The sequence below is a fragment of the Phalaenopsis equestris genome, unplaced genomic scaffold (assembly GCF_001263595.1).
Source record: "Phalaenopsis equestris unplaced genomic scaffold, ASM126359v1 Scaffold000765, whole genome shotgun sequence".
Taxonomy (NCBI): Eukaryota; Viridiplantae; Streptophyta; class Magnoliopsida; order Asparagales; family Orchidaceae; genus Phalaenopsis; species Phalaenopsis equestris.
In genome coordinates this window covers 64,499-76,554 of record NW_018165205.1, presented here as the reverse complement: position 1 = coordinate 76,554, position 12,056 = coordinate 64,499, and the positions used below count along the sequence as shown (strand labels likewise).

At 30.8% G+C, this 12,056-nt stretch overlaps 1 protein-coding gene across 1 annotated transcript; it reads left to right on the top strand.

Moving 5' to 3' along the window:
• Positions 1 to 4,426: 4,426 nt before the first annotated feature.
• On the top strand, positions 4,427 to 9,206 carry LOC110031045 (deoxyhypusine synthase-like). The gene is made up of 8 exons (XM_020734077.1): positions 4,427 to 4,706; positions 4,894 to 5,058; positions 7,000 to 7,218; positions 7,360 to 7,446; positions 7,956 to 8,061; positions 8,181 to 8,416; positions 8,815 to 8,932; positions 9,030 to 9,206. The coding sequence occupies exons 1-7, from the start codon at positions 4,506 to 4,508 to the stop codon at positions 8,914 to 8,916; spliced, it is 1,116 nt and encodes a 371-aa protein (XP_020589736.1). The 5' UTR covers positions 4,427 to 4,505; the 3' UTR covers positions 8,917 to 8,932; positions 9,030 to 9,206.
• The last annotated feature ends 2,850 nt before the right edge of the window (positions 9,207 to 12,056 follow it).

The following is a 12,056-nucleotide window of genomic DNA, read 5'->3' as shown; positions in this document are numbered from 1 at the left end:
TTATAGAGACTATATATATATATAAAAAAACTAAAACGAGCCAAATATGAGCGAACAAAGAGTTGTTCGTGTTCGGCTCGTTTATAATTCGAGCTTTAAAAACTTATTCTTATTCGGCTCATTTACTTAACGAACGAGTCGGCTCGTTTACTTAATGAACGAGTCTAACACGAGTTATTCACGAACAACGCACTTTTTTTACAGCCCTAGATGTCAAACAACAGGCCGGGATACGCGGAGCGGGCGCACACACACAAGACACTTCCTTAGCCCCTTCCAACTCCAATAAGGAATCTAGGATATTCTGTTGGGATTTTTTTTTTCAATACCCTTTTGATTTCTCAAGGAATTCGCAATTTAATTTCAATACCCTTTGGAATTCCCAAATTAATTAAAACTCTGTTTTAATTTTAATAATCGTTGGAATTCATTAGTGTTTTTAAGAGAAATAAATTTTAGAATATGGTTCATATAGTGTCTAAGTTCAACACATGAATTTAGTAACATTCCATAATGTGTTCACATCTACTGAACTCTGTGATGCGCATAACACTATAAATTAGATGTGATGTTTGTTGTTTTGGTCCCTAAGCTTGCTCCTCTTCATTTTATTTGCACCATCGGGTTGTGAGTGAGAAAAACTTAGAAGATCTGTAACAGAAAATTTGTCGTGTGAGTTGTGAGTGTTGACTCTGTTCGTATAAGTTATGGCTGGAGGTATGTATGATCATATCTCGCTTCCGCTTATCGATTTAAATATGTTTGTAGATCGAATAAAGTTGTGAGATATTAAATTTGGTATCAGAGCCGGGATTAACCTCTCTTGCTTACTCTGTTTCACTTTGTTTGTACATAAATCTTGGTTGAGACATTAAAGTTAATGTTTGTTCTAACTGCCCGTTTTTTTTTAAACATTTAGATTTTTGGGGTATTAGAATTTTGACGTTGTTAATCCAAAATAAAACCAGAAATCATTTTGAAATCAAGTTTCTAAGCTTTCTGTGATTTGAACCATTGATTTTGGCTGAGAAACCGTCGGGTTTCCCATTCGGAGCCACGAGTCTGAACTGGGTTTAGAAGACCCAGCTAAAGGATGAAGACGAGCCAAACAACTTGCCGTCTGGGCAATGGTGAAAACGACGTGTCGTTTTCATTCGGCAAAAATCAGCCTCGTCATGCAAAATGACATTTCGTTTTGAGTCAATATATATTATGTTAAATAATATTTATGCATTGTTATTCATTTTATTCGCATTATTTATGATTGTATGTAAATGTTTAGCTCTTAATAGATAATTAATTAATGTTAGTTGATTCATATAATTTTAATTAATTAGGAAATAGCCAGAGCATCTTTAATCTATTAAAATTATATATTGAATTCGAGAATCACATTAAAACATTAGTTGTAACTAATCATATGAGATATAATAAAATTTACCCACATGAATTTTGTTATATTTGTATGATTAATTAGAATGAAATATCAACTTATATTTCTTAATCTACCCACATGAATTAAGAAAAAGGAATATAATTTGATAGTTTTATCATAAAGTTGATAGATGAATCTAATTTAAGATTTTTGCCCACAAGCAAGTTGTATGTCATTAGATTCATCGATTTGAGCAAGATTTACATTGGCAAAACATGTTATTTTGTTTTTGAGTCTCAAAAAATAAAAAAAATAAAAAATAATAATAAGCTTATATGTTTGGAAAATTTTGCAGTTATTCAACCCGCGAACATTTCTGATTTTAAGTATAACATTCATGAATTAAATGGTGATAACTATAAGGTGTGAAAAGAGAAAGTTTTTCTTCATTCAGGATGGATGAATATTGATTATGTTATGAGAAAAAAACGAACCACATGTCATTACTGAAATCAGCATTTCAGTTGTTATTGATCTTTATGAAAAATGGGAGTGATCTAATCGTCTCTCTGTGATGTTCATAAAGACCAAGATATCTACTGGTATCCGTGATTCTGTCGAGCAGCATAATAAGGTCAAGGACCTTCTGAAAGCCATCGATGAGCAGCTTACAACATCTGACAAGGCTCTGGCCAACACCTTAATTATGCAATTTTCATCCATGAAGCTCACCGAAATTAAAGGCGTGTGTGATCATATCATGCACATGAGGGACATAGCGGCTCAGCTTGCAGCTTCAGAAGTTAAAATGTCGGAATCTTTTATGGTTCATTTCTTTCTGAACACTCTGCCCCAACAATATGGACCCTTCAAAATCTCTTATAATACTCATAAAGACAAATGGTCAATATCTCTTAAAATTCCAATTCAATCACCAATCAAATCCATACTCGATAATTTGTAACTTAAAACTTAGTTCAAAAAAGTTAGCTCTCTCGCATTGAAAATGAATCTAATAAATTCAACAAACCTAATGATAATGAAAGAGAATAAGAATATCCAAACCCAAAGTTACTATAAATGAACCAATGCCTTCGATGAACAACTCAAAGTGAGCATGATTAAAAATTTATTTTTTTTATTGTTCAACAAGTTTCTTATTAAATGATTTATTGTTAAATGATATATTAAATAAATACAACTTGATTAATTAGAAATTATTTAATTATATATTTAACAATAACATATCATAATTTAGTATCAAAATGTATATTAATCAAATGAAATTTCTTCACAATTTTTTTATTCCAATGAACTGTCGATATTTATTTATAATGTTTGATTACAAGAAATTTTACCTACAATTTACCTATTATTTTATTTAAATGGCGGAAAATAGCAAAATGCTAATTCAAAAAAATCACTTACAAATCAAATATAATTTTTTAAAAATTTTAAAATAGCCAAATATGAATATTTACGTAAAAGCTTCGCTCGAACATGAATCGAAGTGCTAAACACAAATAGCTTATCAAATAACTAAGTCGAAAACACATCACATTCATCTCAATTACTCCCACAAGTCGGCTCGAATTCATTGAGTTAAATTTGATTTTGAGCTCAAACTCGAATAATTAATCAAACTTAAGTCTAACTTGAGCTCACTTGTTTCCACCTAGACTTCAATAATTGTAGAGAGTAACGGGCAGACTGTCACAGTCTGTGAGAATAATTTGTGTAATCATCATGGTAATTCGGCCATACATAAACATCATCTTCCATTTAAGATTTTTTTTATTTATTTATATTTTATTTTAAAAATATATTTTTATATAATTTACACATTATATATATATTTTTTTTAAAATAAATTGATTTATTTTTTTAAAATACTCAAAATACTTTATAATATATTATCATCATCTCTAATAATTATCATGAATATTATAGTTATTGCCATTACGTTATCAATTACTATTATTATTGTATTAATGATTATCCTAATCGTCACATAAATTAATTTATTTAATATTTTAAAAAATATTTTTTAATATTAATATATTTTATTCTATTTCAAAATATAAATAATGTAAAATAAAAATAAAAATAATGAATAAATGAATAAAAATAATTTATAATGACCCCTTAATTTTTTAGATTAATGTAAGTACCAATTAAAATCATCATGAGTTGGTGTGCTTTCTAGATAGTCAATCAAATTCACAATTGTCACAATAAACGTGTAAAAAGTGTGCATAAGTCTCTTTTGCAATAAAATAATTAGTAGATATGAATGAGAGTTTAATGTATAATATTGGAGTGGTAGTTATTGATTGTCTACTTAATTCTGATAATTTCATGGCTAGAGAAGATGACATGGCATTGTAGGGGCCCATAACTGGTAATCCGAAACCCCACGCCTCTCTGGCTGGCTCCCATAGTTTAGGATGAAGACATTTGTCAAATAAATGAAATTTGATTACATTCTTAGAAATCAACCTACCTACGCAAGACCCACATTGTTGAGAATTTTATGGCACACGAATTGACACAAATCGAGAAATAAACACAGATTTAACGTGGTTTGACAAAGATGTCGACAGTTTTTTCTTCAATTATGAAAAAGAGTACAAGATATTCATAGGGTTACAATACATTATATAATATATATATATATATCTGGCGTATAATATGAAATTACAAAATTATCTATATACCGTACAGTAGGGGCATTGTCCTCGCACCCCCAAGCCACGTAACAAAAACTCCCTTGATTTAACAAATGATTTCACACCACCCCGCTACATTGGCTTGCACGGTTCCGCTCCAACATGGGTCCCTTACCTATTATATAAGCCTACCTACCACGTATAGATAAATCCAACATTTTTATCTGCTCTGGCCCAATGACATCAGTGATATTTTTGCTTGTTTAAGACAGTTTTTGGTGAAACGGCCAACGGCTACCATTTTTTTGTTTTCCTACCTAATTTTTGACAACCCCAATCATTATTATTTTTACCATGCTCCTGCTGCACGACCCAGACATTAAATAAGCACCAGAGGAGCAGCTCGTCCTCACCACCACTCTCTTCTTCTTCGTCACCAAAGCTTCCAAGAGCCTGCATTCATGGGTTCGGCTGCGAGCGAAACGGAAAGAGATGTGCTCAAATCGCTGGTGTTCAAAGAATCCGCAGCACTTGAATCGTTAAAAATCGGCGGCTACGACTTCAACAACGGCCTCGACCTCACCGGCCTCCTCAACTCCCTCGTCTCTACTGGTTTTCAGGCCACAAATCTGGGAGAAGCCATGGAAGTCGTCAACCAGATGGTATCAAAAACTCCCAAAACCCCATTATTATCATAAACATGCATTAATATCAACCTGCATTGTCTTCAAAGTTTGCATATTTATGACTTTATTATGCAGAACATGTATGTATGAAAGACTGCAAATAAAAAAATTTCATCCGAACTAAATGATAAGAAAATGCTGACTGAAATTTGAATTTGTGAAGATAAGCTGGAGGTTGGCGGATGAGGAAGTAGCAGTTGATGGAAGTGAGGAGACGGATCGGGCTTTTAGGGAGTCTGTGAAGTGCAAGATATTTCTTGGCTTTACATCTAATCTCATTTCGTCTGGGGTTAGAGAGACTATAAGGTTTCTGGTGCAGCATCGCATGGTGAGTGCCTTCGTTTTCTTCTTCTTTATAAATTTGGAGAAAATGTTAGATTTGTATTGAAAACTTTTATGTGACCATTTTCATGATTTCAGGCCTTATTATTTTTCATTGATTCTTTTGCGATACAAATGCATTTGATTGTACGGCTTATAGGATTCACTGTTCACTGAAACCTTAATAGAACCATGGAAGTGAGTTATAGGAGTGTTCTTTTTATTTATATTATAAATTTATGTATAAAATGTTGCATTTTACTTTAAAAAATAAATAATATTTTATTTTTTGAATTTTAATGTTATTGGAAATAAATATGAAAATAATTATGTAGTATTTTGCAGCCCTTTCTGTATTTGGGCCTTTTTATATGATGTCACTTTCAGTATTTTTGAGAAAATGACATTGTTCCGAAAACTCCATTGTCAAAATCAATTTACAAGGAAATATGACATATCAGATCACTATTTTAATAATTACATTTAAATTAACAGTAATCGACCTATGTCTTTACCATAAATTATGAAAAGTGGAGATTAGAAATAGGATCAAAACAGTTTGTTGTTCGCAAACAGCTCGTGTTCCGCTCATTCGCTAAGTTAACAAGCCAAACACGAATAACACGAACAATATTTGTTCGTTCGTATTCGGCTCATTTTGGCTCGAAATACTACTAATCAATTATATATATATGTGTGTGATTTTTATTTTTAAAAAAATTAATTCACTACAAGACTACAAAGATTTATAATCAATTAAAGTTATTAATTACAAAAATAGAATAAAAATTATTAAATTAAATTCAAATAATATTTTAAAGCTTGTCATAATCTTTAACATCTTATAGTTATATGATTAAAGTTGTGAAAACGACTCTTTATTTGTGAAAGATTTGTATTCGGCTCATTAAGTAAATGGGCCAAACAAGAATACATCTTTTTTGAGCTCGAAATATAAGCTACCAGCCTTTACAGCCCAAGTTGGAAACATTTTAAAATAAAAAAAAAATCTGGATGCTGATTTTGGGTGTCTTGTTGTAATAAAAGCTCTGTTCCCTTACAGTAATTTTCTGTACAGCTGTCTTTTATCTTACTGCTGTGGTCCCTTTCAAATTTCCATTTCCAAGAAAGTGTTAATTACATTTCTGACATCTCAAAATTGCGATAGCGATAACTCAATTAACCTGCAGTTAAAGTACAACCCAATGTAAAAAGTTATGTTTCACTTGCAGCTTTTTTTTTTAAAAAATTACTGATAATATATCTTAGTCTTTAAATTCATTTCTTATAATATTAAGAGATTGAGTCAGTTTATTTGTCCTCTTATATTAGCATAACGAAAGATAAAATGATATTTCGTAGGGATAAAATTGATATTTTGTGGTGGACAAAAGATTAAATTGTTCATGAAAAAAATCTGAATTTTAAAGGAAAAAAATGTTCTTTATGGACTCTACATTGGGTTTGGCTTTGATAGCTCTTTAGTGTTAGTATTTTGCATAAAATTTTGGGTATTATGCATGAAAATATTAAATTATAGATGCTAAATATATATATAATTGTAAATGCCTTAAAAAAAATTTATCTTGCAGTGGGCCGGATAGGTACTATTTGTCTTCATTACCTAACAGAGCAAAGTAAATTATTGGCCACCAACCCCTGAACCAAAAACAGTTAAAAAGGGATCATGTACATACATACTATACAATACTTATGGATTTATAACATATCTGACATTTAAACTTTAATTTTGACATCACGAATCTTTCATATCTCACAAAAAAAAAAAAAACAATTTTTTTTACTTTTGAAATGTAGATGTTAGATTATATGTAAATAAATAAAAACTGAGTGATATGAATATAAATCTTCCAAAGAAAAAAAGAAAGGATTATAAATATTTTGCTAAAAATAAAAAGAAAAAACAAAAAAAAAATGGATGGTGCAGGTGGATGTGCTGGTGACGACTGCTGGCGGTATAGAAGAAGATTTCATTAAATGTCTGGCTCCTACTTTCAAAGGGGATTTCTCTCTGGGAGGAACATTTCTGCGCTCCAGAGGATGGAATAGGATTGGCAACTTATTGGTGCCTAATGATAATTACTGCAAATTTGGGGATTGGATTATGCCTATTCTCGACAAAATGCTCGAAGAGCAAATTAATGAGGTTTTCTTTCTAATTATTTTTATGTGGATTTTGTAATATATATGCCTTTTTTTAAATTATTAATATATTATTTTGTATGAAATATATATATATATATATATATTTTTTTTTTTTTTTTTTTTTTTTTAAAATCTTTTATAGAAAGCGCACTGGACGCCATCGAAGGTGATTGCCCGTTTGGGAAAAGAGATAAACAATGAGAGTTCATATTTGTATTGGGCGTCCAAGGTGAAGCAGACGTTCCTTATTCTAGATATAGTAATATTAGAGTTAATTTCGCATGTTCTTCCTCTGAGAAGTGAGAACAACTGAGCTATATTCAGAAGACCATGCTATATATACTTTCATTTTCAATTTGGGACATTTTTGAATTATTATTCTTATTATTATTATTATTTTTATTTTATAATAATCTGAGATAAATTGCAAAATATGATACCCTAATTTGTGACCATGGAGATGCTAGGGGTGGTTCCATAGGTAGCAAATATTACATCTGAACTCTGGACAACGTCCGGAGTCCAATGATGGGACACCACATGTCAAATAGTTCCACTGTAATACACGCTTCCATTTGTTAGCTTTAAAATTTATGGGGCTCACTTGACACTTGCATCCCTATTATTAGACTAAGGATGCATGTGGAGTTCTGACCTAATTTTTTTCTCAATAGGCACAGTAAGTCTTAATTATATACATAAGATCCATTTTAATTATGTTGCCCTTCATGAATTCAGAATGGCATACCAGTCTTCTGCCCGGCAATCACCGATGGTTCGATAGGGGACATGCTTTACCTCCACTCATTGCGCAATCCTGGCCTCATTATAGATCTCGTTCAAGGTTACTTCTCTTAATTATTTTTTTTTTTTTTTACATAATTCAAGATAATTTTATTGCTTATGAACATATTATTAAAAGTAATAGCAATTATTATAACGTAAGTTTATATATGCATGCAGACGTGAAGGCAATGGACGAGGAAGCTGTTCATGCAAGCCCTAGAAAGACTGGAGTCTTAATACTCGGAGGAGGAGTTCCAAAGCACCATATCTGTAATGCCAACATGCTTCGTAACGGTGCAGATTATGCCGTGTTCATCAACACCGCTCAGGAATTCGACGGCAGTGATTCTGGAGCTCGGCCTGATGAAGCTGTGTCTTGGGGAAAGATTAAAGGCACTGCAAAAACTGCTAAGGTATGAATCAATAACTAAATTAAATTGAGACTTTTATGAATTTTGGGACTAAAATGGCCCTTACATAGAGTCAGGGGATCATTATATTTGTAAATATGAAAGTTTTGCTGTGAGACATGAAAATATACAGAGTTATGTGCTATATATGTAAACGTCCCGTGAAATTTAAACCATTTTTTTTATTTAGTTTTCAAATACATAGGCATTTAGATTTGTAGTAATGTGTCATTTTTCAAAACTAAATATGATTTATAACTTCAAAATAGACAACAAAGGTCACATATAATGTAACAAAGGTCACATATAATGTAAATTTAGTGCTTTTGTATTCAAATTATAACATCCTCATAAAGCTTAAAGCTATATATAAAAATGCTTTTTTTTTTAAAATAAAACAGGTCCACTGTGATGCTACTATTGCATTTCCTCTGCTGGTGGCTGGTACATTTGCAAAAAAAATCAACAAAGCAGCAGCTCAGGCCAATGGGATTAAAGCTTAAAAAGGTACCTTTTATGGTATTTTTGACATCTTATATATGGATTGCGCATTAATTTAGTCATTTCATGCATATATATCCGAATTAATACTTCTTTTTATTTTTATTTTTTTTAGATATGAGGATGACGTATCTAAATAACCAGGGAACTATAAGAAGTCTATCTGGAAGTTGAGTGACTGCTAATTAGTATCCAGGATTTAGCTAATAATAAGCTAGGTTCTATCTTTGAGTTTCAGACTGTATTGTAATGGAATATTATCTTAATTTAAAAAATTAAGTATTGGTTATTATGCTAATTATGTTTTAATTTAGCAGTCTGGAGTAGTTTTTTTCTTGATGAACTTAAAATTACGTATGATTTGTATGCTGCTTTTATTTGTACGTCATTTTATGTTTTTTTATTATGTTCATAGTATGGTACTGGATCTATAGCCAAGCATACTAATAGATGAAAATGCATCGTAATTCTTCAAAATCCGTAGGAAATGATATGTTTGTGTGTATAGCGATTGAAGCTTGGGTGTTAGATATGTAAATTCATAAGATTGAGTGGTACGCATGTATTTCTTTTTCATGAAATGATTGTCCGGTTGAGGCCACGCCAGGCCGCATGTATCCCACAGAGGAGCGTATTTTCTGTCCGGACTCCTGACGTAGTTCTATATGCGGCGGAGATTATTCTTGAGTTATTTTAAAGTTATTTCTGGGTTATTTTCAATAATCCCGAAATAACCCAAAAATAAAGACCGTGGGTTATTTTTGGGTTATTTTGAGATTATTGAAAATAATCTAAAAATATCCTGAAAATAATTTAGGAATAACTTCCGCCGCACGTAGAGCTACGTCAGGTGTCCGCACAGAAAAATTAGACCCCACAAAAGCCTATACATCTGTTGTCCTAAGGACGTGCGGTAATATTTGCTTGAAATTTTTGTCTCAAATCAATTATGCAATTATCCAATAATAGTCAATCCTATTCTTATCCTCAGATTCCCCTCTATCAATGTTGAGTGTATATTCGCATATTCTTAAGAATTTAAAGGAGTAACTTGTATGGACCATCAAATATGTGGTGCTATGCTCCAGTTCTCAGAAGTTTTATCTTCTTGTGACATAAGCATCCATAGATGCTCAGATTGTGGCAGGGAAAATGACAAGCATTTTAACTTTGATGGTCACATAACTATATTCTTATGAAAGTAGGGCAACTGAGAAAAGATAGTTGGAAATTAAGAGAGTGAATGAGGGGAAATTTTGTTTTTTATGAATTTTATCTATGTAAATAAGCCCATTAATTCCAACATTTGTAATTTTGAAATGAATTAATTCATGAAATGATAAGGGAGATGAGACTAGTTCAAAAATGGCTTTAATATTGTCTTGTAGAACTTCGCATATGAATTGTTTAATGAGCTAGATTTGAGTTGGTTCATGAGCCTCCTAAACTTAATTACACCTTAAATGAAAGTTGGTTTATGGTGCTTGATGTCACATAACTTGAGTCGATCTATTCATCTTTAAAATAAAGGCATAAAATCAAAGTTCTGCCTAAAGTTGGAGTGAAATCATTGGTCTTACCCAATACATGCAAGAGTTATATTTTTGAGATTTTTTTCTTTAAGGATAAATTTTTTTTTTAAAAAAAATTAATTAAAAATAATTGACAAGATCACTTAAAATTTTGTAAGCTTACGATCAATTATAATGAGCATAAGATATCAACTCATTGTATTAATTCAAACAATGAGAATGTGCTATTTTGTCATGTATATTTTGATAGGTACATAAATATGATGTAGAGATTTTTGGGCAGTGTCATCATATGGAGCTCGTGAATCAATTTTGGTGAGCACATAGGCAACCTACGTGATTGTTACATCTGAATGAATGTGGTTTGACATTAATTTCTTTGACTTGGGATGTCCGATGGTGCGACTATGTAGAAAGATGCACAATAGAATGATCCAGAAAATGAAATAGGAGAGGATAATGCTCAAAGGAAAGGTCATTACATGAGATCACTTAGTAGTAGGGTTACATGATGTTACATGGCTATGAGAAATTGTCATGTGAAACTTATACACATAGTCTTTATTTAAATGCTGTCATTTTATAGTTATTTTAACTTATTTAGAGTTCATAGACTCGTGATTAGACAATTCTATTTTGTCAAGTGATTAGAATCATAGGAAGGATGATAAATCTAATCAATTTACAATTACTGTAATATGAAATATGAAACAGTATGTTTTAGAGTTTTTTTTTTTAAATCAACTTATATGTCCCTCTCAATAATTAATTATCATCATGATTATGAAAAATGATTAGTTATTTTTGATATTATTGATGAATATAAAGGCATATCAAATCGAAATAAAATGACAAAATTATTTGATTCATCTCATAGAACATAACTTAGAAATCTCAGTTCAAGTTGAATATATATAAAATCTAATTTTTATATAAATTTGAATAAATTTAATCACAAATTCACACATATCACATATTATAGGACTTAGAAAAGGCCTATTAGGCTGATGCCCACCTCTGAACAATCTTATGATGATGGGCTGCATAATTTGTTGAAAACACTATTTTAAATGGAGATTTCAGAAATTTACCAACTAAAGGAAGATTTTCGAAATCTGTCAAATGAATATAAATTTTTTAACTTTAATTGAAACATTTCACCCCCCCCTGTTTTTCAGAATTTATGGAGGCTCTAATATTCCATAAATAATAATACATCAAAAACTTAAATAACTAGCCACAAATAAATAGAGGAAAAATATTTTTATCTTAAATGATAAAATTAAAATTAATTTTTATGTTTTAAATTTAAAGTTTACCTGAATTAAATTTACATCGTATTACTCATCATTTAAAAATAAAATAGTTCCCGTAAATAGGGGTAGCTCGTGTACGGTTTGTTTATATTTTGAGCTCAAAAAGTGTGTTCGTGTCTTTCACGAACAAAAGTTCTTTTGACAACCCTAATCAAGTAGTCATAGGATGTTAAGGATTGGGGCAAGATTTAAAACATTATTTGAATCTAATTTAATAATTTGTTGAATCTAATTTTCTAATTTAATAATTTGTATTCTATTTTCTTCATTAATACTTTTAATTGATTAGAAATC